The 27416-nt window shown below is 42.5% G+C and overlaps 1 protein-coding gene across 5 annotated transcripts in view; it reads right to left on the bottom strand.

Annotated features, from left to right (window-relative positions):
* The window catches only part of LOC117137026, a 38328-nt gene extending 11046 nt beyond the window's left edge, over positions 1–27282 (bottom strand). For 4 of the 5 annotated variants that reach the window (XM_033298230.1, XM_033298229.1, XM_033298228.1 and 1 more), the window contains exons 1-6: positions 26818–27282; positions 3303–3485; positions 2996–3241; positions 1999–2486; positions 1316–1938; positions 10–1252 (exon numbers count right to left, since the gene is read on the bottom strand). In XM_033298230.1, coding sequence (XP_033154121.1) covers positions 10–1252; positions 1316–1938; positions 1999–2486; positions 2996–3241; positions 3303–3429 — 2727 coding nt within the window. In that variant the 5' untranslated portion in view covers positions 3430–3485; positions 26818–27282. The remainder of the gene's footprint in view (positions 1–9; positions 1253–1315; positions 1939–1998; positions 2487–2995; positions 3242–3302; positions 3486–26817) is intronic. The other variant, XM_033298231.1, reaches the window with a different exon arrangement.
* Positions 27283–27416: the final 134 nt, after the last annotated feature.

Below are 27416 nucleotides of genomic sequence, written 5' to 3' on the forward strand. Positions count from 1 at the left end.
TTAACTCACAATATCAGCACCCTGCTGAAGAAGTTGTTGGGTGGCCAGCATAGGTTTAAGGCCCACAGCTCGAGATTGAGCCAGCAGCGAAGCTACCGTGTTCTTCTTGGGCTTGGATACGCCGCGTCCCAGGTTACGAGGTCTTCCCTCTTTGTAAGAGGACGATCCACCGCCGGATCCACCAGATGCCGAACCACCACCCGTGGCTCCTGATCCGGCACCAGCTGGAGCTGGAGAGGTTCCTCCGCTGCCGGAAATGGAACCACCAGGCATACCTCCTGTTCCACCCAAAGCAGCTGTAATAGAGCTCAAGCTCTGCAGGCTATTACCGCTTTGACCACTAGACACTGCTTGATAATCGCTCGCCAAGTTAGCCAACGCTGCGCTGGAAGAGGAGGAGCCCCCTGCTGCTGCATTTGACGAGCTACTATTGCTCTTATCCGAGGGCTTCATGGAAAGATTAAGTGGTGCGTCAAAGTCATCGATGGTAATGGGATTGCTGGCCGAGCCGACGGCACCGCTGGGCGTCAAGGCGCTGGAGCTCGCATTGGACTTTAGGCTGAGATTCACACCGCCAGAGGTGGGGGCCATGTCGGTGGTGAGGTCGTGCACCTCTTTTCCCTTACTTGAGAGATTATAGGCCCCGTTTGAAGTGATTGTTGGTGGCAGTTTGATTACCTCCACCCGATCACTATTGCTCTGGTTGAGCAGGTTGCTCCCTGCTGAGGAGGAACTGGTACTGGTTGTGGGCGCCGTTGAAGAACTCGCCTTGCTTACAGTCAACTGATCGAGGGGATTGCCACTCATGCCAGGCAGACCGACCAGACCAGCCATTCCCGGGATACCGGCTGCTCCGAGCATCCCGTGGAGTTGCTGCTGCGCCTGGTGTTGCTGCTGAGCCTGCTGATGCTGCTGTTGAGCGGCCGCAGCCATCGCCGCGTACTCCATTTCGAGTCTAGCCCGCTTCGCGGGACTGAGACCTGGAAATGCAAGCAGAGAGGAAATGGCATTTTTGGTGCTGTCGAGCTCTTTTTGTGCTTGTTGCTGTTGTTGGAGTAGGTGTTGTTCTGCTTGGTGTTGTTGTTTCTGTTGTTGTTGTGTTGTTTGCTGTTCTGTTTCGGAAATAGTCTTTTTGCGACCGCGCGAGGTAGTACCAGGAATCTTGGGTCCCACAATCGAGGACGTGTACTTGATTATCTCCGTGTCCGGTGGTAAACGAACTCCGAGCAGAGATGGGTGCTCACTTCCAGTACTGTTAGGGACGAGGCAATATAGTTAGTTATGTAAAACAGTGTGATTTTCAAGCTTAAATTACCCCATCATGTAATCCTTGGAACTGGACTTGCCCGATCCCGACGTCGAACTGTTGCCTCCCATTTGCTGTTGCTGCTGGGAAGAGTGATGCGGCGAGGACGTTACCGTGGCGGATGGCGACACACCTGTGCTGGCTGCAAAAGCATTCATTGCCGCCTGCATGCTCTGCTGTGGCGTCATTCCCAGCGCTCCAAACTGTGAGAGCGAGTTAAGAGCGTTGAGCGAGGGATTGTTTTTGTCACGATCCTTGCTCGATGATGAAGACGAGGAGCCCAAGCCCGCATGGGGCGACATCAGCGGATTGCTGCTAGTTAAACTGGGATGCATTCCTCCCAATGATGAGTTGCTTGCGCTCACACTGGTCGAAGCTTTGCCACTGGACATCATGCCACCGCCGCCGCCAATTCCCATTCCAAGGCCGTGCATCGAGGAGGATGAGGAGCCACCACCACCGGACTTCTTGCCTGAGGAACCGCTTGATCCTGAGCCGGAAGCAGCGGCTGCCACGGCCTGCATGGCCAGCAGCTCCTTGTGCAGGGTCACCGGATCGTAGGCAGAGCCCGGATTATTAGCCATGCTGCTGCTCGTCATAGTCGAGGGCTTACCATAAGCGCTGGCCGTGCTCTAATGAGTTAAGTAAAGGGATTTAAGTATTTCATTTAGGTATATCACGTTTACACTTACCTTGTAACTTCCATGACCTCCACTATTTGTGGATATTGATCCGCTACCTGTGCTCACCGACGGAATGCTCGTGCCCGGAACTCCTACACCAAAACCATGCATGCTGGCCAGCGCGGCTGCTGGATTATTGGCTGCTGCTGCTGCTGCCGCCGCAGCTGCCGCATTTAGACTGTTGGCCAGACTTTGCTGTTGCTGTTGTTGCTGCTGGGCGGCTCGCTTCTCCTTGCGCGACTTGTTTGACTTGCTGCCGGAAGACCCCGATGAGGATCCACCACCACCGTTGCCACTTCCGCCATTTCCACCGCCGCCCTGGCCGAGTACACCTGCTCCACCACCTCCAGCACCCGCTCCACCAGCACCGCCGCCCATTCCCATCCCAGCTGGTCCAAAGGCAGCCGCCAGATCAGGATGTGGAAAGGGGGAAAGACCCGAGGCTTGCAGGCGACTGAAGTAATCCTGGGCAGCTAACTGGGCCATTGACCACCAGCCTGTAAATCGATTAGCAACGAGTTAGAAAAGGGATTTTACAAAAATGGATGCAAATGCATAGTAAAGTCAAATAAATACTTTTACTTTAGTTTATTTATGCCACATAGGAGCAAGGGAAATACTACTTTAAAGAACAAGATTCAGAGGTTCAATAAAATAAAATATTTGTGCTTGACCATTTTTCACTGCCCTGCTCTGGGTGAAGCGTGGTGGCCAGTGTAAAGCGAATAGCAAGTTACTAAATATGCTCTAGGAGTATTTTCTTTAAACGTTCTGCGCGATAGACAAGACATTTTCTGTTATACTCCGCACAATTTAAGAAAATTACTTTGCAGATAAAAACTGTTTTCACCAAGCGGGAATCGAACTCGCGTAGGTTTTTTACGATTCTTCATGGGACGAAGACGCTTTAACGCACCGCACCACAGCAGTTGCTAATTTCGTGGCGTCACAAATGTCTTCTTGAGGAGTGCTACTAAAATACGGAATGTGCCGACATTTTACTCACTTGCTGGATGCAAACCGGCCAAACTGGCGGCCTGGGAAGCGGCCACTGCCATCGTGTTCTGGTGGTGATGGGCTCCCGCCGCAGCCGCCGCTGCTGCTGCCATGGAATAACGGTCATTGGCAGAGGCGCCTCCGGCTTGTGGCAATAAACCCAATCCGGCAGCAGCGGCGGCATTGAACTGCGAGTTGAAGAGCGGATTGGAGGCTGCTGCAGCCGCCGCTCCAGTGGGATCACGTCCCCAATAAGCTGGAAATGGGGGAAACATTTAAGATCATCATTTACAAGTGAAATAAAGAAAATGTCTTACCAAACAGGGAAGCTGCATCTAAAAGGCCGGTGGGGTCGTGCGGCCCCCCGGCTCCACCACCCCCTCCTGCATTCGAGTTTTTATTTGAGTTTTTGCCATCGCTGCCATCGCCGGCATTTTTGTTCATGTTCAAAATCCCCTAGTTCTTAGGACCAACTATTGTGCGTAACATGCGTTGGGAGTCTGCAAAAGATTTTGAAAATGGAATATTTATAAGATATTTACTTGTCTTCAACTTTTACATATGTTGCCATATATAGGATTTCACACTTATAGTAACTTAAGTGTATACAAAACACTTGTATCTGGAAGATACCATTCATCAATTGGTTTCATTTTTCAACTTCAATCTTCGCTATTACTCCGCTCTCTGTGTTGGCAATGCTGCAACGCTTGGGCGAAACTCGAGCACAAAGCGGAATCGGCCGAAATATGGAAAGCAAAACAAAACTAAAAAAACTACACGCCAGCGAGAGGCCGTACACGCACAAAACGGAAGCAGAAGCTGGCTGCTCTCTTTTACCACTACACCTGCACATCGGTAGAGCGGCGAATTTAGCGCTCAGCCAAGTCGTCGGCGACGGCGAATTGACAAATTACGCACAATATTGCATTTTGTTTAACAATAAAAGAAAAAATATCCCTCTTTCAAAGAAAACTTGAACTTTACAAGTCATGCGCAACATTCACCACATCCACTAATGAAAAAAAGGAAAGAAATAAAAAAGAAAATTCAAGACACCCACACACAAACACATTCACAGACTGCAGGCGGCGACTGCGAAAAGCGATGCATACACAAGCGAAAAAAGAAGAAAAAATTCCGTTTACAGCAATTTGCACTCTTTTTCGGCAGTGTTATTTTTGTTTGCATCACTTTAGTAAATTCATTCATGAAATTTGTAAAGTTCTCTTGTTTTTTATTGCCTTATGGAGACAAGCTGTATGTTACTTTTTACTGTTAAGGGCCTTGCTTTTATTACTTGCGCTGCGACAGCAGTTAAAGGCCGTTGTTTGCACTCGCTATTGCATTTTCCGCGATTCAAATGTACAATTAACAAAAATATTTACAAGCGCCGTTTGGCGACGCGTCCGGCTGTGTTTGTGATTTCGCGGCGAATGAGCGTGTGGAGAGTGCGGAGAGCGCAAGAACCGCAAGTGGCGGCGACGGACCATCGGAAACGAAACGCAAAAGGGAGAGCGCGGGTGGCAGAGGAAGAGAGACAGAGAGTCCCGCTTTACATTTGTTGTTTCCACGCACCGTGGTTGATGATTGCACTTTTTTTGTCTTTACATGTTTTCTTGATATTATTTTTAGGAGTTTTAGCTGTATTAATCACATTAATGAGCCAGCATTTAGTTTGCCTAAGATGGGTCCACTGTGGCTCGCTAATAACTGTAATTGCGCACTCTTTTTCCTGCTTTCCTTCATTCGTTTTTATTTTTTTGTTGTCACGCATCGGCAGGCGACAGATGTGCGCTCTTATAATGGGGAGGGAGGTGGTAACCCAGGAGAGAGAGAATGCGTGAGAGGAGGGGGGAGTCTGCGAAAGAGCTCTGGCAATTTATAACAAGCAAGAAATAAAACAAACGGACAGAACGACTTGGTACAGTGGAGCTTGCTTATGACAGTAAGCAAACCAAGTCGTTATAAGAGAATATGAATCTTATGGAATTTTAATTTTAAGTACACTTTGTTTCTTTTTAATCAAGACATGCATATATAAGTAAACTTCGGTACATTTTAGCACATATAATTTCATTGTTGAATCCCTTTCTATCCACTTTCCCAGTTGCATTTAATGTTTTAGCAGAAGTAGCACTGTAAAACTTTGCCTTTTGTCTTCTTCTTCTACTTGGGCTTTTGCCTTTGGGTTCACCGCAAGTGGCAGGGGGGGTAGGGTGAAAGGTTGAAGGGAGGCAAAGCAGAGGGAGCAAGCAATATGATTCGGGCATTTGTCTTTGACACCGCCACACTTTGCTGCCTTTGCCTCTGTCGGCGTCGCGGGGGCGCCAGCGCAGCCAACGTCGACGCAGGCGATTGGGAAGGTGTGTGCGTTGTTCTTGTTGTTTCTATATCATTTTGCACTGTGTGTATTTGTGTGCGATTCGCCGCCTCTCACACCCTCCCCACACACAATCACCTCTGCCGCTCCCTCTGTCAGTCTTTTCACATCAATATTTGTGAGTGACAGCAGCGAACAAATGTGAAATTCTTCTCATATTGTGCTGGCGTCACTCCACTACACACCATCACCATCCCAATACCACCCCACCCCCTCAGCCCATCACCACCCCCTGGAATAACCGTTGTTGTTTGCTCTTGATTATCTTCTCTCTCTAGCTCAATTGGCTGGCCGACTGTCTGCTGTCCATCGCTCATGAGTTGCCTTTATTTCTTTTTCATTTGTTGGGTTTTTTTCCTACCTTTTTTGTTGCTTTTCGCTGTGTATGCGTGTGTGTGTTTGGCTTCGTGTTATATCTTATGCCCACACACATGCAGATAGCGCCGCCGTTTCGTTTGATTTGCCATTAAAAAAGTTTACGGCTGTTTTCTTTGGTCAATAAGCTCGAAAAGCTAATCAATTGCTCGAACAACAGAACTACAACTGGATCCGAATTTCTTGTGTAACTAAAATGGATTCAAAGAGCTCGAATTTATTCGAAATCGCATATTATCTGGATGTTGTTGTTTCTGGATGTTTTAATAAGTTTCTATATAGTTTATTTATTTGTCTCGGGTTTATTATTTAGCAAACATTACTAATAAATAAATCTTTCAGAGTCAATGTATTTAAAAGGTTGTTAGTATTGAGATACAGCTGTAATTACGAAGGTGAATCAGCAAGTTTTACTGAAGATTTCCGATAAGAAATCTAGTAATTATTATATCCATGGAAAAGAGTTTTCCGTTGTTGTAATGCACTTGATCGCAAACAAAAGATTCGATGCATTTTTGAATAGTTGCCTTTCCTGGATTAAAGGTTTTTCTGGCTTTCTGACTTAACGTCTTGCCTTCTGCGCATTCTTCTACTTTTGATTCTTCTTCTTTTTCCCCCCTATTCTCGTTGACGGCCAGCGGTGTGGGAATGTGTGCGAAAGAGATGTTCATTGAGCGGGTAAAAGAGAGGGGGACAATGTGAGTGCTTCTGACTCTTCCTCTTTTTTTTTTTTTTTCTTGTGGAGTGAGCGAGGTTATTGACTCAAAAAGCAATACCCCTGCCCCTTTTTTTCAGCGTCCAACAAGCCTGCCGTCTGCGTCATCGTCTGGCGCGATCTTTAGTCTCGTTTCCCCTTCCCCGCCTGCTTTATCCCTCTCCCTTTTCAATGCTCCTCTTCAATGCCTGCCGATCGAGTGCTGCAAGAAGAAAATGCAACAGCTTCAGCAGCAACAAGTTCCACTTCCCTTTTCACCCATTTTGTATTAATCAATTTCGGGTCCTAAGTTAAGCATTCTACGCAGCTCTCTTTAAGTGATTATAATAATAACGTCTAGCCTCACTAACTTACTACTCATAAATCAAAAACACATGGCATTGCCTTTTAAACTTGAATTTCATTTAAAGTGTTCGACATTTTGCCCGAAACTCACACTGAACACTTTAATCCCTTCCGTTATCCTTCCGCTTTCATTTCCATCAACCCTACTGACACATTTAACCAGTGTTTTAAGCAATTTAACTGTTAAATGCTTTAAATTTTTCGCCTCTTCAAATTGTGAAATTTACCCACAGCAATATAAAATATGCATAATCGTTTAATTTCATCAATTGGTCCAATTAAGCCATCTACCACACATTTATTAAATCCAGACATTTTCACAGCTTCGAAGTGTGTGAAATTGTGTAGAAAATAAGACCTTTAAAGCTCTTTACACAGTTTCAAAGTTGCAAATGACGAGAAAGTACTTGAAAAAAGCTAAGAAAATCCGTACTTAAGACTATAATTAGATGTAATTTCAATTTGTGCTCTTTAGCTTGTGCTCAAATATCAAACTACAAATATATATAACTAATTACAAAGTAAGCTTAGCTGGGCTTACGAAAAATGAGTAATGAAACAGTTTCCATTGTAAACCATTGTTGTAAAGCTGATACAATCTCTTTAAAGATTTTACTATCTATCTACTAACATAGAAGTAGTATTATTAAAGTCATAAAATTTTTAGAAATACCTAAAATAAAATGATTTCTTTGAATGAAATATGACTATTAGGAGAAAAACATCTGGTACTTATGGGAAACATTATTCTGATGAAGTCCTTGGCACAAAAGGGTGAGAATTATATTTGAAACAAGAAGAAAGCCCACTGGAAATGAAACGAAAATCCTGCGCCGATTCTGTTATTCTTGTTTTGCACTTCTCTGGGCTGGAATACATTATCATGAAGGATATATTGCCAACCAGTTTTTGGGAGAAAACCCGACGGCGAGGGTTGGGAAATTGGGAGGTGTTGGGTCTCTCGCCTGGGCAAGAAAACTGTGCAAAAAAAAAAAAGGACACACATAAAATGTAAACTCTGAACCGAAACGGGGCGTGTAACGAACGGTGGGCAGGGGCGCGGGGAGGTGAGGCAGAAGCAGGAGAGGCGGAGAAATCGTGGGTTGTCGCACACAGGACGAACAGGCCAACAAAACGAACAGGAAACGAGCGTGCAAGGACACACAACTTTGGCGTGTGGGTGGTGCAAAAAAGTGGGAGTTGTGCGGCTGGGTGGGTGGGTGCACAAATGGGGGCGTGGCAGGGGTTAGCCAGAGTGAAGTGGCAGTAAAACGAGCCGAATGAGAATCGAGAATTGCGAATGGGTGTAGAGCGAGGGGACGAAGAAGCGGCATCAGCAGAACAGCAAAACTAAAATTGAAAATGGCAACGCCAGCGGGTAGGAGATGCAGGGAAAAAGGAACACGAAGCAGAAGGGCAGAGAAGCAGCGGAGCTGGCAACAACAGCAACAACAACCATGGCAAGAACAACAAAACCAAATGAAGTCCAAGTAAGCGCTGGCGTCGGCTGCTCTGCCGGCAGCGACAGCGGCAGTGAAACAGAACTAGCAACAACAACAACTGCAGCAGCAGCAGCAGCAACAACAACGTGAACAACAAAAACAGCAATGGGAGCAAACAAATGAATTTATGCAGCGAGGCTAGAACAACAACAACAATGACAACCGCAGGCAGTTCTATTACAGTAAAGATTCCCTAAAACGAACTGAAATTAAAGTACGAAGGTATTTTGTTTTAGAGAGCTTTTTAACTTAAAATGATGATGATAAGATATCAATATTACACACTCGATATGTACGGTTTAAAAAAGTTCAAGTGTCATAACTTTAATATAATTGATTATGACTAAGGCAGGTTCGACTGTAGTTGGTATTTATGTAGCGATGTTGGTGTGGTTGATGTTGTAACTGCTGCAGGATTGCAGGAGTAAGAGGAATGCATGGGACACAGGATGTGGGATGCGGGGATGCGGTGGCAAAGGGACAGAGGTGAATGTGGAAAAGGGGCGATTCGGGAGAAAGGGAGAGATGGAGGCACATTGGACAAGGGACAAAAGCTTCAAGTGGAACGAGAGAGCGCGCACGACCCATAAATTAGAGCGAGATGGCCCGACTGTGCGAGTGAGAGCTCGGCAAGGAGGTAAAAGGACGTGGGGCGAAAGGAATGCAACAACATTGACGTATTTGCCATTTGCAACAACAGCAGAAGCAACTACAACAGCAGCAGCAGGAACAACAACAAGGTGCCAGAGCAATTTTAAGGAGGAGCGAAGGAGAGCAGGAGACGAAGAAGAGTGCAAAAAGGAGGAGGCGAAAGAGCAAGGGAGACTTTGTCTCTGTCCATCTCCCTCTCTCCCTCCCTCACACACCCTTGCGGTGGGCGGAGTGGGCGCATTTAGTGGCTGCAGCCAGTGCAATCCCTCCTTCTCCGTTTCCCTTCCCCCGCGCTTCTCCTTGGCATTCGCAAAATGATGATAACGTGATGCAATTTCCAGTCATGTGCAGTTGACCATGTGCAGTTGCCAATTTATACCAGCCACCTGCTTCTACCTGACCCTCGCCTCCTCCTCCTCCTACTCATTTTCTCCTTCACTTCCCTTTACGCCTTCGGTTCTCCCTTCACTGGACAAGCATCTGATATCAGGGACATGTTCGATTCTTCAAGGACTTAACTTAAACCTCTGGCACCTCTGTTTCCGAAAATAGCTCATGAATCGGCTTTAAATTAGATTTTCAGTGTTGAACTGGTAACATTATTGCGGTATAATAGAGTTTTTCTAAGTACGATGTTTAGCATCAGTGTTTTATGGCCAAGAACAACTGTTGTAGGTATAAATACTACTATATAAATATAATTATATAATATAAATACCATTATAGTTACTACTATAGTTACCTAAGGATCTAAATTTTAATATAATCGATATGCAAGACCTTGTAGCTACTATTACAGTTCTTATAGACCCATGAGGTAATACATTTCTGCTTGAAAATGTAAATGTGTCAAATTAAATATCATTAGTTTTAACCCCCGTTTCTAGAGCACCGGTCAAATCCACCCCGCTTCGAATCACAAATGTTTCCGTTGATTTCCCACACTTGGCGTCAGGCATTTCCCCGAAATATCTCGATAACTACATGTGCGGTTTATGACCGATTCTTTTGCTTCGGCCCTCTGTACCGCCTGCGATTACAATCCGATCCAATACAATCCAAACCAATCGAATCGAATGGTCGCCGTTGCACAACTGTACGCAATTCGCTTTTTGTTGGCCAAAGCTTTTAAATGTTGCTCTGCGCTGCGGTGATTTCATTAGACGGCAAATACAATTAAAGAGCTTGTTGCACGTAATCTAATATGGACAGCACACAGTCGTATGCGTTTTTGTATCTGTGTTTTATTTTGTACACACGGCCGCACAGTGACGGCGATAGATACACGGATAAAAAGATACATAGACGCACACACATGCGTCAGTCGCCGCACAGCAATTTAATTAATGCCTAAATCAGATTATCCCAACAAAAGGCTGAACGCGTTGGGAATAACGGGGGTGGGATAAAAGGATACAGTGAGATGGGCAACGAGGAACAAGAAAGCAACTGTGCATACTTTGCAACACTAAGAGATGTACAACTTTCAGATACATTTTAGAAATATATTTTATATCACACGTGGGAATACAATAAACCAAATGGTTTTTAACCAAATAAACACTTTTACCTCTTTCAGCGACATATTATTATATTATTTACTTTAAAAACTGTTTTTCCACTCTTTTTAAGTACAAGTTATCAGCGTAAAAATCATTTAACAGGTTGCATTTAAATGTTTAAGTACAGTTTTATCCCTTTGCAAACAACTCACCTCTCGAAATAATTTAAAACTTGAAGATAAACTTTTAGTTTGATTTCCTTTATTATTATTCAACTATTCACTTTTGTCGCCACTCGATTTTGCTTTCATTTTTTCATTCATCTATCTGTTTTAATTTTCACTTAATTCTCACTCTCTTTTCAGGGGATTCGAGATAACTTAATGATTTTTGTGTATTGCTTGGTTTTTTCTATACATTTCCGCTTGGCTCTTTTTGGGCTGGTTAACACAAACACAAAATAAATTTGAAATGATTATTGAAATTTATGGGATGCCGTCGTTCAAAAGAAAAGCTTTTATCGGAACACGAAATTGAAGAATCCCGAGGAATGCGATGCACAATTATAATTTCGGTATTTTCCTACAATTTTTCCTCACTCTGCTGAAACTAAGCAGACAAGCAACAACAATGATGTGTTTCTATGGGATTCTCTTGTATTTTTTGTTGTTGTTTTTTTTTTTTTTTCTACAGAAAATGGTTTGAGATGAAGGGATGGTGAGTCACTACTTTATATAAACAATGGCGTTCGCAGCATTTTGGTCAACTTCTCGAAGCTGCCGGTCGGTCATTTAGCACTTCCCGAAGAAGGTGGTGGCGTCAGGGGGTTAAAGAGAGCCAGCGGCTGACAGGGGGTTAAATATTCTGTACCACGAAAGCTAATGAACGGCCGAGTCCGATCCGAAATTCGAAAAAGCGATGGGAAGAACAAAATAAGAAAAAGAGTCAACATTTTTCAATTGAATCAGTTGGCAGAACGAGACGGAAAACTGGGCGAAAAAGAGAGATGGAGGGGCCAAAGAGGCCAAGAAAACAATTGACAGTCAGTCAGTGCGTTGGAGGAGTCGAGAAGGAGGTAGCAATAGCACGAGCGAGCGAGAGGGAAGCGAATAGCCTGTCTGTGCGCTGCGCTTCAATAAATCCGGGCTACAAAAAGCAAACGAAACTCGCCTTAAATCGAAAGAACTGTGCACTGCCGTCTGTGTACTTTTCCACAGTGAAAACACGATAAAAAGGTCTTCAAAACTAGGACAACAAGCATCTACATATAAAACTATAAACGATGTAATTTTTCTTAAGACCATGTCTTCAATTTTACAATTAAGGTAACGGTTTTGCCCCACCTTCCACTTTTTTTTAGATGTTTTTTTTTTTTATAAGGTTTCCAAGCGTAAGAAGCTCCACTGTATTTCTGTGGCAATGCAATCAATCAGATAGCAACAGCCAACAGAACGAACCTAACCTAACCGTAAATTATCGCTCTTTGGACAAGTGTTATCGTTTGGGTTTCAGCTTGCGCTTTCCAGCTATTGGTTAATGTAAAAACATTTGTAATTTAATTAACCGATTGCCTGGGACTTTAGCGTTTTGCTTCTAATGCGTTTTGAGTGCCCCAATGATATCAGAGCTCTACCGTTAACTAAACAAAACTTTAGTTGTTTATCATGCGCACGGCAAACTGGAAATCTGTTTTGCAAAATCCATTAATTGCTCTATTCAGTACACACACACATAATACCTTGTTTTAGTGATTAAATGCCATGGCTTTTTAACTGACCACTTTATACGGTGAGAAATAAGACGCCTATTCAGGCTAGATTTGTTAATAATAACAAATTTGTTGTACACAGTTGATTGTTTACCATCAGTTATTTTATCGCTTTTATTCTGGTTAAAACCTTGTTTTGTTTAGCATTCCATGCCTTTCATTTTTCTCAGTGCCTCTCGTTGACAGTGGAAAAATAAAAACTGTAAATCCAAAGCGATCAAAGAGCAGATGCATTTCTCAAAGGGCATTTATTCGGGTGCATTTGTGTGGTGTGCGTGTGTGTGCTTAGAAGTACATTTGTGGTGGTGCTAGGGTGCTGGGCAAATGACTAAAATTAAACAAGAAAACAAATTCATCACTGAAATGCCTCAAAAATCCGTTGAAGGGATGATGATGAAGCTGAACAGCGGAGAAAAAAGGTACAAACGACATGACGAATTGTAGATACAGATGAACCCAGAACGAGGAAGAGCCGTGGAAGAGGGAGAGGGCGATGAACGGGAGGAGGGCCAGGCGGAGTACGATGAGGATGAGGTTGGGGAAGGGGCAACAACGAGCATGGCCACAATGAAAACCAACGAAATAAATTAAATAATATGAAAAGAAACACGCTGCAGAGACGATGGCGTACACCCAAAAACAAACGAAAGAGGGGGTAGCGTTAAAGAGATGGGGTGCGGGGGACGGAAAAGAGGCCAGCAAAGAGGGGCGGAGAAGCTGGACGGGGCACAGAGCAATCAGCGAGGAGCGAAGCGAAACCGACGGCAAAACAACAGACGAAACAAAACTTGACAGATGGACAAGCGGTCGCGGGCGGAACGGGTGCAAAGGGGACCGAATGGGAGGGGGACAGACAGAAATCCAACTAAATATCGAAATCACAAATCCGCAACAGCACGAAAAAAAAAAATACCATAAAGATGGTCAAACTGCGTCAAGCCGAAAGTGTTATACTCTTTAATGCTTGAAAGAGTACGCAGCCAGATTATAGACTTTTCAAGTACAAAATGATATGTTTCATGCTGCTAGTAACAATACAAAATTTTAAAATAATTTTTATATGTAAAAGTGATGCACTCAAAAGATTGAATGTAGCCAAAAGAAATAATTTCTTTATCAACATATTTTCCATTTCAGAATTTTAATTTAAAAAGTGTTTGCTTTAATGGTACTTTCAAGAAGTTCTTAAGAATTTAAATTCTTTGAACATCGTTTAAATATAATTTATAGAGCAGTATTTCTCGATAATGACTTAATACTGAAATTATGGCACTTCTGATAATAATAGGGTATGCGAAAAAACGCGTCCAAACACAGCGCAAGATTTTATTTTAGAAACGAATGGGATTCAGGCAGTGGACAGTGGAGAGGAATGGCCGAGAGCTAAAACAACAAAAATAATAATAACAGCAACAACAACAACAACGAACGGAGGCCTGACCGTACTGCGACGCCGGCAGAGGCAGAAGCAGAGGCAGCGACGCCGGTAAGTTGGCCAAAACGCAGAAACAATTCACAACGGGGGAAATACACAGGAATTTCGAGCCGACATCGGCTCCCTCCACTGCGCGTGGTTAGGCTTTAAAAACTCGCCTTAATTGGTTTTCGCCACCAAAGGGTTAAGCATTAATATGTCGAGATGATCCGGAAAGATGCTTCCACTTCCATAACGAACAGATGACTTCACTGTCGTATCTGCAGCTCACTCATTCGCTCATTGAGCCCACGCAATACATGTTTGTCAATTGTCAATTCCTCAATGATTTCACAGTGGAACATCCCTAAAACGCAAAATTAGATTGGTAGCCTCTTATCAAAGTCATGAACACGAATAAAATAAACGTTTTTTAGATTAAGGCGCGTGTCAAATTAAAATTCCAAGCAAATACATTTTTTTTTTAGCAAATTTCCATATCAAAACATGTGTTTGAGTTTTTTTTCATAAATTCAGATTGCGGCTTTATCGTTAAGGAATGAAACAATACAAACGAACGAGACAAATCCAAGAATATTAAACTGTGCACCACTAGCACTTTATGGCTTAGACACGCTTAAGCCATCATTATTTGTTCCACTTTAAATATTATGTTTATATCGAGCTTAGCCAAGTTGCTCTGTATTTCAGTTTTTATCCGTTAAGGTCTCGATTTTGCGGCATTTTTCAGTTTGAGTTCAGTTCGTTTCGTTTGTCAAGTTGAGTCGGCAGAATATGAAACAGAACCAGAAAACAAGAACAAAGTAACAAGCGAGTCATGCACACACACACACACATGTCCGTGTGTATGGGGGAAGATGGGGAGGGGGAGCAGGATAGGCAGCTCCAAAGTAGCGCAAAAGCAGCAGCAACAACAACAAAGCCAAGCCGAGACATAAAATAAATGAGCGCCGCCGCACAAACATGTCTCCAATGTTCACCCGTTGCTGTTGTTGCAATTGTTATTGTTGTTGCTTTCTGCTGTGACTGGCCGTTACGTATCCCCCGTCTCCCTCTCCCTTTCGCTCGCACTGGCCCACTCCATCACACCCTCTCACTCGCTCTCGCACTCGCACTCCCTCTCATTCCATTTCCATCCGTGTGCTTCAATTTCGTTTCCCAAGCGTCGTCGTCGTTGTTGTTGCCTCTTGCTCTGCCTGCTGCCTCTGCCTCTTCCTCGCACCCTCTCTCGCTCGCTCTTTGTAATTATTGATACATAAAAATACAACAAAAGCAAGTTGAAATGCCGGACTGCAATTGTGGTCATAATAAATCTTATTGCACGCTGCTCAAAAACGATTGCATAGAAAACTACATATATCGTGAGAAATCTTTGAACGACACTGCAAATTGCACATTTTCTAGTTTTAATTATAAAATGGTTATTAATCAAGTTCAGAAAGTAGTCATAGGGTCAATATCCGCTAAAAACCAAATACATATGTTTTTACTAAACAACTGGTTACTTTCCTGTTGAATTCTACCTATGTATTTAAAAGAATCTCTTCCCAAACAACTGCTTACTTCACTTTATTTCACTTTTCGCCACTCTGATTAGATAAAATGTCATAATGTTTATTTTTAAGTCAATTCCTAACAGGATATGTTCATCCGCAATGCAATCAATCAGTAAAAAGTGTATTTCAATCAAAAGTAAGACCTCACCATAATCATAAAGGTTTGACAATCTAACTGGAGAATCCACTTTTTATCAATAGTAATAGTAATAGTTTATCACTTTATCAAAAGTAATAGTTCTACCAACACATATTTACTAAATACTTAATGTTCCTTATATTATTGTTTTTATTAGGTCTAAAATATGTAAGTAATTATGTATATTGAAACAAATGAAACTTGGTTGTAAACAGCATGTTTGTTTATATTCAGATATTATTGTACTAATAACTATGAAATTGTCGTTTCCATTATTTAACGAACCATCACCGGCTTTTCTCACAAATGCCTTAAGAACATCTCAGTTTTTAAAGTATCTTTATCTTACGATTGCATCTTTACCTTAGCTATCAGTTTCAATCACAATATGGCACCTTTTTGATCAATTTTGGGAGCGAAATAAATATAATCCAACAAGCTGACTTTTTCTTAATCCTTTTTTTTCGCCGTCTCCTTTGGCGGCTGTACGGAAAGAAGAGCGTGGAGAATAAGGTGGCGGAATGGACAAAAGAAAATGCGCGCTCACACACACACACTTAGCACACACACACTTAGCACACACACACATATACTGCCACGCTTGGCTGCGTTTATAGAAGAAGAAGCAGCGGAGGAGGAAGAAGAAGAAGCAGCAGAACTTGGCCCAAACGGATTCCGTTTTAGCTTTGTGTATCTCTATCTGTATCTGTCGCACTTCCTTTGCTGTTTTGGTGGCTTTTTTCAAAAATTTTATTTTGTTATTGGTTACTTTTATGCATTTGCTATCTTACTTTGGCACAATCACAAATCTTGGGCACACATTCACTTTTCTAATTATTTCGCACCGAAATCACATTCATATTTTCATATCTTTCATACTTTTCTAAGCATTTGTTTTAGATTTATTATCTTTCGCTTGGGATTTCACTTGCGCGACCGACGAGTTTCCGAACCAAACTAACACCATCAACATTCAACATCAAACATTCAACATCGGCGGCAGCGACTGCGACGCCAGCTGCGACGCCGACGGCGCTGCGGAGACAACCGCGTTGTTGCTGTTGTTGTTTGCTGATTGGGAGAGGGAGAAAATGTGTGGTTGAGTGTGCTCTGGGTGCGGGTGGCGGGGGGAAGAGAGCCGCCGCAGAGAGCAACGGGCGACGACTGCGATTATATGAGAAAATTTATTCAACATTTAACGAACGTGCCCACAGGGCATGGGCAAAGGGGGAAGGGTAGGATAATGGACGGGGGCTGAGCGAGTGAGTGAGTGGGAGAGCGGGAATGGGAGCGAGGAGAGAGCGGTGAAGGAGCGGGTGCTAGTCAGGTGAAGGTGTCGTTGTTAGGGGCCAAAGTGGAAAGGAGAGGGCAACAGCAGAAATTAGAGAAAGACGGAAAGCATTTGTATGATTTAAATTTCTTTATTTCATTTTCCTTCGCCTTTAATTTCCACTGCTGAAACCTGTGCTGCTCTTGCAGGCCGGCTTCGTCCACTCAAGTGCTGGCAATTAAAATTGCTATAACAACTAAATCAGATGACATTGCTTCCTTGACGACTTGCAAGTGTGTGCGTGTTAGGGTGGGTCAATTAAAATTCAAAGGACCACACTAGGCGTTGGAATATTAAGAAAAACTAAGCAAAAAAGGCAAAAAATCGATTGCAATCCAATGTGAGTTATTATACCATGTCTTATCGTTTTAGATGTTGTATTCTTTATTTAAGTATAGCGATATATATTAATCCTAATCCTATGTAATCATAAGAAATTATGTTAAAATTTAATGCTTTAAAGCTTTGGAAATCACAGCACATTGTGTACTTTAAGTTAATCATATTTTAAATGCTTTAAAAAGGTTATTTCATTCACTTTTTTAAAGTTATTATATTTTTATTACATTGATTTGTTTTTCAAACTGTATATTGTCGTTTTGTATAATTAGGAGAAGAAGATTATCGAACTATTATGGATTAAAAGATCTTTTCATTGTAATTCCTTATCTTAGTTTACTCCTGAGTATGAAACAACTTCAGCCAGAAACAGGGTCACCCTAATGTAAAGGAAACAAGTGAGAAATTAAGCAATGCATGATGCCAAAAGAAGGCGTGAGGGGCGTAAGATGGAAAGGGGTAACAGGAAACGGCAAAATGGAAGTGAGCAAGCGAATTTCGCCATGCGTGCTTGTGTGGGTGAATGAGTGTCTGGAGTTGTACGTGTGTGTGTGCGTGTGAACTCAATGAAAAGGTGTCTCCTTCTTGTTGTCCTGTTAATGTTGACTTTGTTGTTGCAGCCGAAACTTTGCGGCGGTTGTTTCTGTTGTTGTTGTTGTACTTGTTGTTTATATAGCTGTTGCGGAAGCAGCAATGCAAATTGTTAAATAATGTCAAGTGAAATTGCGTTTTTGTAAGCGGAAAGTGTGTTTGTGGGGGGGGGGGGGGGGGGGGGGGGGCGTTTGGGGAGCAAAGTCGGAAAATTGCAGACACACGCATGTGTTCTTCATGCAATCGTTTCATCTCCCTCGCTCTCACCCCGCCCACTCTCTTTCGCGCTCATTCAGAAACAGGCGTAGGTGATAAAACTGCTATTAGAGCGTGATTAAAAAAGCAAAAGCTAGTGTAGTCGACCACTAAATACCTGGCATTCGATTCGCGAAAGCTATTTCATATTTTCTGGCGTATGTTTATGAGAGTAATAACCCAACAAATTCAAATTGATAGTATAAATACTAAAACGTAATTATTGGTCTATAGCTTTATTTACATAGAGATTTTACCTATAAAAACCGTTGATTGAAATTGACTTGCAATAAATATTTACAAAGTTTTTGATAAACAATTTACAATAAGTAAATAAGTTCTTAGAATAAACCAAGTTTCCATGGTACTGCCCACTTGCTCAAGTAAAAGCATTACGAAACCATAATTATTTAACTAATGTAATATATGCTGTAGAGTGGTCTACTCCCCTCTTCCTCCCCACCACTCGGACATAATCGATTTACCAAGCGTCATCAATAATATTGCACATTTTTCGCAATGTTTTCAAGCAAAAGCTGTGGGACCTGCGAGCCGGAGTGAAATGCAAAAGGGCAACGACAAGAAGGACGTGCACAGAGCCAAAGGTGGAGAGGCTAAGAAGGGGGTGGAGGGGCAGGAGGACAACCAGAAAGAGGAGCTTGGGGAGCAGGAGCAGCAGGCGGGTGGAGAGGAGCTGGAGAAGGTGCATGTAGCGGCGACGTGGCGGCAGCAGACAAAAGCAGAGGCTGATGCTGTCGAACGCAGCTTGATAAAAGGGGGGAGCGGGGTGGGGGACGGTGCGGAGCGAAGGCACAAACTTGCTGCAGCAGCAGCAACAAGGAGGAAAGAGAGACAAGAGGCGGCGAAGAGCGTGTGCCAACTACAACAACCAGGATTACAATTCAAACTTGCTCGTCAGCCTGGCTGGCTGCCATAGCCGTGGGCCAGGAGGGGGTGCCACAGGGGGCAGGGGGTGCTGATGGCAGGGGCGACAGCGGAATAAAGGAAATGACAGAGGGAGCAGGACGGGGCGATGCAAGGGAAGGAGCGCGGGGGAGCAGCGAGGCGCAAGCAGGGATGTCGTGCAGAGAAAAACGCCAGAGTCAGAGGCAACAACACACAGGCCAAGTTTTTGAAATCCCCCCCTTACGACTCTTTATAACCATCCCAACGCACACTTTGCTAACCCCCTTACACCCCCCGCCCCCTCACCCTTGGCCACATCCCAGTCCAACAGCGAAGCTGCAGTTTGCAAAAGAATACACACACACGTGCATAAAAAATGTGCGGAAGAAAAAATGTTTAAGCACACGCGTGTGTGTGTGCGCAAAAGAGAGGGTAACAACGCGGCCAGAAAGAGCAAGAAGTAGAGCATTTTTAAGAAGAGGAAGCAGGAGGAAAAGGAACTGCGGCCAGCAGAAAGCACAGTAGATACTCAATAAGCAAGACTGGTTTTTAAACTGAAATACAAGTATGTTGAAATAAGATATGGTAAAAAACAGAACTTTATTTAAACAACCATTTCCACAATAATCTTAGCTTTCTGATTCATATTTATTAACACAAAAATTCTAAATAAATATAACAAGCACCAAATGGTTGTGTTTACCAAAACGATTGCGCCCTGTACACAAAATGAGCGCCAAGGGGCCCAAAAGCAAAGCCAACAACGTTTCAGCTTTTTGTTAATTTTCATCAGTAGAACCACAAATGAGTGGGGGCCAAGGGGGAGGGGTGCAGAGATAGGCAGAAAAGTCACAAAAAAGGACACCACGAAGTTCCTCAAAGTCAGCTTAATTGGCACGGCGCAGCTTTTTGCAACTGATTGTGATTGTGTGTCCCCACTGTCTCCACACTTTTTATACGAGACTTGGGACAGAACAGGACATTCAGAAGTATTCACTGTGATTAGTCGGGCTCTATTGTCGGGCTGGCAAAGGAACTACAAGCTGGCCAGTAGACTTTAAAATCTTACTTTAATTTTCGGCATAAGTCAATTCATCTTTGAGTCAAAAGCCTTTTGCCAGCCGACTTCATTCACAGCAATAAGTAAACATCTTTGGCAGCATTTGTATGCGCACTTAAATGCCTGAAAGGATATTCATTCTGTAAACATAAGGTGTCATTTGGATTACATCACTTTCCGCATCGATTTAAATGGCTCAATACTTAGGCATTTAAGCCCATATTTTCATTACAAATTGAATTCAGCAAAGCTTTACAGCGTAACAATTTAAACTGAATTTAATGGGCTTAGTTTGCTTAGCTTGAAAGTGTGGTATTTGATTTTCAAGTTGCCTAAATCGCACAATAAATGATTCAGCCATTTGCAATCAAAAGACATGTGCTTTCCAGTGACTCAAGTTGTGTATTCAATATAATGACATGCTTTTTGTGCCATGCAATTTATTAGCAAATAGAATGCCGAACGTCTAATCTTATTTTCTAATTAGCAGAGCGAACAAATCGGATGTGACTGCACATTTTATCGATGAGTTATCTTTATGAGTGGTGGAAAGTATCTCAAGTAAATCTAATGAGCAGCGACGGTGTGCCACGCCCACGCACCTAGCATAGATGCATAGATACACTCGCAGATACTTGTACATTTTGCGGATGCAAGAGCAGCGTCGGCGACAGCTCATCCAAAGTTGAGCCATGCAAATTACAACAATTTCCCATACGCCGCACAGAAATAGATACAGAATGTGTATCCGCATCTGCAGCTGTACCAGCAAAATGTATCTGCATCTGCAAATGTATCTGTATCTGTATTTGTAAATGTGGCCGCTTGGCGCGCAGCAAACTGTCTAATGTATCTCGCAGATGCATGGACGGCGAGCTGGCGATGGTGACAGCCTCACCAGCGTCGCCAGCGTCTTCTCAGCATCTCGGCATCCTCCTCAGCATTTGTATAATTTGCACAATGGCACAAGGAAACTGCTCGCTGCGCAGATACAGATACAACAGTTGCAGATACTTGCAACACTCACACACGAACCAGAGCACAGCACATGAGTTTCGGAGCACAAAAGCGAAATTGCAAAGTTTTCGCAGCAGAAATTTCGATGGAGCGGCGGGGCAAGGGCGTTTCGGCGTTGCAAGGGCGTGGGAGGTGGCTCTTAGCAGGAAGAAGCAGAACGAGAGCCCAGTCTGAGCTCGCGTTGCATGCAAACAGAGATGCCTCGCATTACATTGGTCAACATGGCCCTGCTTTCCTATTAAATATCTTAATCAATACAGCGATGCACCGAGCAAAATATTGGTACTCTTAGAAAATGTATTAACATAACTTAAAATTCTATCTTTAAATTAAATAAAATGGTACTTTTAATAGTAATAATACACAATATACATACCTAAACTTTATTTCTATACATTAATTATAGAAAACCATTTGAATTTATGTTTCCGTGAGCAGACAAAACTAAACTTCAGCATATGCTTATGATCACTTATCACCTTGATTACCTGCCACATATATAAATACATTTTCATTCCCTGTGCTAAATTAATAACCTTGAAGTTAAAACTTGGAATAACCTTGTTGGCTAGTGTTTTTCTATAGAGAAAATAGCCAGAAACATGGACACATATGCCAACTAGTGAGCATATAATTACAACATTGGTTAAAGGCCGCCGCCCGGCGAGGATATCCTGACTTTTCCGCTCCCACTGCTTTCGCGCCCGTCCTCATTTTCTCCCCCTTCCCCCCTCCCCTTCAGCGTCCTTGTCGCTTTCCCAATCTCCTTTCGAGGGCCACGAAAATGCCGCCACTTGCGCTCCCCTTCCAGAAATAAGCAGGATTCAATAGACGACGAAACCGAGGACATGAGCGAGGCCAAGCTTCAGCTTTGGCCATACCTTTTGCCCACCCATAGATACACACGCACACAGAGACGCCTGCCGTGCACACACAGCTACTACACACATGTGTGTAGTAGTGCAACATACGTACGTACAAATATATATCCACATAATGAAGTAGAGCACAAATGCCTTTGGGGTGACTGGATGATGGGCCAAAACCAAAGCCAAACAGTTGCCCACTCGAGACCCCGACCCTCGTCCTTTGCCCACACACCCCCTGCGCACCCTACCTCCCCTCCCCCCACTTCTATGTGCTCTTTATCCAGGATCTCCTTTGCAGGCAATCGCCCAACATGCAACAACAACAACAACAACAACGACTACAGCACGGGGCTAAAGTTCACATGGAACTTCCGAAGCAAAAGCAAACCGACAAAAGGAACAAGTAGAGATAGAGAGATGGCGGTGAAGCATACGCGAAACCGAAAGCTGGAAAATAACAGGATTATCCAGCATTATTATCCAGCTTGGATATCTGAAGGAATTATAGCCATTACTTGTTCAATTATAAAGCCAACACCTTTTAGTCAGCATTAAAACGATGGCAACTAAAAAGTGATTGAGTGTTAAATTCTAATTTGTCTTATCAGTTAATCTACTTCAAATGTAGGAAGCTTACTTTCTTGTCACATCTTAACATTGATTTACCAACTAGCTGAAAAACGAATGTGTAATATCCTTTCTGCTTTGTTTATACCATTATGCAGATAAAACTCATTCATATCAGATATCCTTTACACAGCTTTTGTTTAGCTACTAGTAGTTAGATTGAATACAGCCCCTTGCAATTACATTTTTATGCATAGCATTCAACAACAACATTGTGCCCCAACATTTCAGTCCACAAAATTTATGCCCCAACCGCCGATAAGCGATTCAATTAAAAACCGAACCGAACTGATGAAATATATATGTATGTAATATGCTCATACATATATTTCGTAATTCGAAATAAGCTCCACAAATAAACGGAATCAAGCTGAAATAAGAGAATTTCCGACCACAAGGAAAATCGCAATGAAAATTGGCGAACATTGTGTGCGAGCGAGATGGCAATGGCAGCGGCAAATGAGTGGACAATGGCAGAGCACGAATGGCTGGAAAAGCGGGCCTGCAAATATATATAGGTATATAGGTAGCTCACTCATCTTTAGCATTTCAATTTTGGATAGTGTTGAACCGCCCGATGCCCCCACCTGCTCTCAACCCCCCCTCCCCCCATAAATTCAATTACTGCCAATATTTTGCAAACGTGCGAAGCAATTGCAATAAAAACACAAACGAAGCCAGCACACAGTGGTAAATTCAATTTTGTGTTATCCATCGATGTTTCCCCAGAGAATCGGAAAGAGACAGAGGTATAGAGATAATTCCCCCCCTCCCCCCTTCCACCCAACCCATTCATGCAACGAACTTCTGGCGTGCGATTTTTTACTTTACCCACTTTTAGCTGCCACTTTGAATTGTGTTTGCTATGGGGGGGAAAGAGGGGGAGACCCCAAAATTCCAGCAGCAAAACAAATAAAATGTGTGTGCATTTCAAAATGCAATTGTTCATCAGCCCAAAGCCCCACCCCCAACCCCCTCCTTTCCCTAACCACCCGAAAATCAACTGACAAAATGTAAAGCCCTTTTCAGATATTTGCTTTCTATTGCTTTGCAATCGCTGGGTATTTTCACTAAGGTCTCAAACTTAATAATTCAAAACATTTTAAAATCCTTTCTTTTGTTCCACTCTTTTATGTTTAGTTCATTTAAATAATGTTTAAATAAAGAAAAGGTATTGAACTTAAGTTTTCTTATTTTTTTGCGAAAGGGTATTCATTTTTCTGCGTTTTCATGTAGACTTATCAAATATATGCGCTTATGTGCATATAACCCATCTAAAATATTTGATTTGGCCTAAACCCATGTTGCTGATTTTTTGGGAGCTACTACTGTTTGCTATGTAGGTTTTTGTGTGCTTTTGGAATCCGAATTTCAGGAAGTCCTCCTCCCGAAGTCCTTTCGTTTAGCTCTGGCATTTAAGCAGAGTGACTGTGGCTGCTGTTGGCTCCTCCTTTGGGCCTTCTTCTCCCCTTTCTTTCTCCCTCCTTTCCACTTCTCACCTTTTCGGTTCGAATCCTGTTTGATTTTGGCCAGCCTCACGTTCCCCATTTCCTTGCCATCGAAAAAACTCAAGGTGCAACCAGAAATCTGTTGACTGCACAGGAAAAAAGCATCTACCAAATTTGTTTATAAATTACATTATAATTAAATAATTTCTTTTTTCTAGTTTTATTATAATATTATTATTTATTGTAATTACATTTCTGCGATTTAAATATTTTAACTGTTTATTTCCAATTTGGCCAAGATGAACAAAAACATTTTCTAAACAGCTACGCAGTGAGCATTTTTTTCAGTGTGCAACTTTTGGTTTTGAAACAATTGCCCATGCAAACCTTCTGCCTCTCTCCCTCCCTCTCCCTCCTTTACGTTGCTATGCGAAAGGAGAGAAGGCAGAGCTCGTTCAGGAGGAAGAGTGGGGGGGAGGGGGGCAAAAAGGAGAGGTCGCAGCATTTGTCGCCATTTATTTACACGATTAGAAATCGATTTTGTGCGTTCCCATATTCCATATGAAATGACAGCCGAAACGAACAAATATACAAACAGACATACAGAAAAATGGGGGATTGTGGTCGCAAGGGGGAGGGGGGCTGGGGGGTGGGGTGACATGTAAGGTCCCTCCTGTATGTGCCGTTATAATGATTTATGTTAAGCTTATTGCTCACACACACACACACAGCCAGAAGTCGAGGGTGTGTGCGAAAGAGACGGAACCAAATCGAAATCGATTTGCGGGCAGAGTAAAAGCAGAGCGAAGAAGAAGAAGCAGCGGCGGCAGCAGCCGGAATCAGCTAACAGTGGCGACATCTGGCGGCTGGCACCTCTTTTAATTTTTTGGCCAAAAAGGGAATCGGAAATGCAAAGAGGAAATTGAAATCAAACAAATGAAGAAGTCCTGAATAAACGCAGTTAATGTTTTGATTAGCTTAGTCAATTGATTTGCAAGAATGTTTGAGGCAATTCATGACTTTAATGTTAACTTTTGCTATTTAGTTATCTTTTAGCATAAATAGATCAATCTAACATAAACTGTAAAAAGTTCATATATGTGTATGTTTATTTAATTCTTAAAATATTTTATACATCAAAAACTATACTCGCGATAAGTTGCATTTATTCTAAATTAAACTGGCATACATTTCCATATATTTTGGTTAAAATGCTAAGATTATCATTATAAAAATGATTGTAGTTTAGTCCTAACCAAATGCTATATTTGAAATAAAAGACAAAAAAAAACAGCGGCATGTGTGTTTGTAAAACAAACACGGCAAAGAAGTGAAAAAAGGCAAAAGAGCAGCCAAACCAAATTGATTAACAACTAAAAGTTCAACGTCGGCAATTAACATGCGAAGTGGAAATGGCGAAATATGCCAAGAAAGCTAAGGAGTAGCAGTAATTGGAGGAAGAGGTGAAAAATTCACTCAAAAGGAGGAAGGACGGAGGAGCAGTGCCGAAGGAAAGGTGTACAAAACAAAATTCAAAGCCCAATCCACTTGCAGTCTTGTTTTTTTCTCCTTATTTTTTCTCTATGTTGTGTACCCGTATTTCTGAGCGTACGTACGTACGTGTGTGTGTGTGTGTTTGTGTGCTCGCGAACTCTAGAACGAAACTAGCCTGAAAGCACCTCCTCCTCCTCCTCCTGCAGCTGCCCCTTCCCCACACGCTTTACAATTTATATACAACTCCAAGAGCAAAAGCAAAAGCCATTCGTGCGCAAATCTCAAATAAAAGCGCGCAGAACCAGCAACAACAAATAATAGCAGCACCAGCAACAACAACAGCAAGCGACGCCGACTTCTCTGCCGCTGATGAATTGTATTTGTGTGAGCCCAACACACACACACGCATAACACATGCGGACAGGGCGGGCTAAAAAAAAATAAAATAAAAATTAAACTACAATATGAGCGCAAAAAGGAAAATAAAAGAAAAAATTGAAGCAGAGGAATCGGTTTCGAGAGGTGAGTTGACTCCTCGAGGTGTCTTTGCCTCGGCCGCCGTCGCTGTCGTGTTTTGCTGCCCCCTGCATTTGTCACTGTATTCGTGCGGGTACAGTGAAGATTGGCTACGCAAAATTATCCAGTTTAGTTTATGGTTATATGAGAAGTCTGGGAAATGTAATAGCTTGTAAGTTAAAATATTTATTTTTTATTTTAACAAATTTTATTTTTTTAAAATTAATAAAAAGTTTGCTTTAAAGGCGATTTGTTTAATGTAAGGATTTAAATAACTAAAATAATAGTTTCATTTACACGGTTACAACTGCAAACTCAAAAGATTAGTGGAATTATAAATTCTCTTTTCCTTAAAAACTGTTAAAAATTGTAATTATTTGGTACAAAACGTCAATATTAGCTAGATTCTTGTTTAAGTTGTCAGTAAAAAGCAATATATATATTACTTTCCACTATCCATGCTAGTTCACCCAAACAAGATCCCACTGTATGTTGTATTTGCTCTGGCCAGTAGAGTATGCTTGCATGCGTGTGTGTGTGTTTGTTGGCCGCGTCGTGTGCCACTGCTTGTGGCAATTTCCAGAGTTCGCCGTTCGCCGCCTTCATTGCTCACGCTCACTGTCACCGCCGAAATACAGTAAGAACAAGAACAAGAGCAAGAACAACAAAAGCACCACCAACAACAAATACAACTACAACAACACAGGGGGCAGCAAAAGCATGTGGAACGAAATGAAATGGAATGAAGGACTGAAATCGGCGACGCTACTTCTTTCGCTTCTTCCTCTTCTTTATCCGCTTCGGTTTTTCTGCCTATTTTATTTGTTTGCGGTTGAAATTGGGAAGGGGAGTGGGTGATGGCTGATAAAAGGGGGCGGGGGTGTCGTATTGAACTCAACGGGAATATTTTAGGGGTGAAATACGTATAATTTTCCATCAGTGAACTTTATATTTATACACTTTTTATAACATATAAATGAGTTTGATTTAGCTTTAAATTTTAGCTCACCTTTTTTGTTTGTTTTAACTGCTTATCGCTGATTGACTTCTCGTCTTTTTGCTGCCCATTCATTTGTCACCCACTCACACAAGCACAAACACACTTAATTTTTAGCAATTTCTCGAACTTCTTTGCTCTTGATATTTCTTCCTTCTTTTTTTTTTGCACACTCACACCAATGGAATAATTTTCGCCGCGGGCGTTTTTCCTTTTTATTATCCGCCTTTTCCTTAGCGATGATTTTCACACGAGTGTCACTGTTCCACCCGCACACGCGCAAATTTCCAGCAATTCGCGAGTTTTGCAAGTTCACTTCAAATTTCTGTATTATTTATTAAACATCAAAATCGATTAATTAAACACGTATGTGCGCGCCGCTTAAGAATCTATCATCATTGTTGTTTAATTTGCTCGCAGATGGATTAGATTTAAATTGGGTTTTATCTTTTCGACGTCCGAACGCTTCGATAGAGAAACCGATACTCTTTTATGAATCTACTCTCTTCGATTTTCGCTGCCTGCCGTGCTGCCGCTGCACGAGTGTGAGTGCATGTTAGTCGCTGGCAGAGCTATGTTAACTAACAGTGGCGAGAGCGTGGCGGCGAAAC

Source organism: Drosophila mauritiana, chromosome 2R (genome assembly GCF_004382145.1).
Source record: "Drosophila mauritiana strain mau12 chromosome 2R, ASM438214v1, whole genome shotgun sequence".
In the NCBI taxonomy this organism is placed as follows: Eukaryota; Metazoa; Arthropoda; class Insecta; order Diptera; family Drosophilidae; genus Drosophila; species Drosophila mauritiana.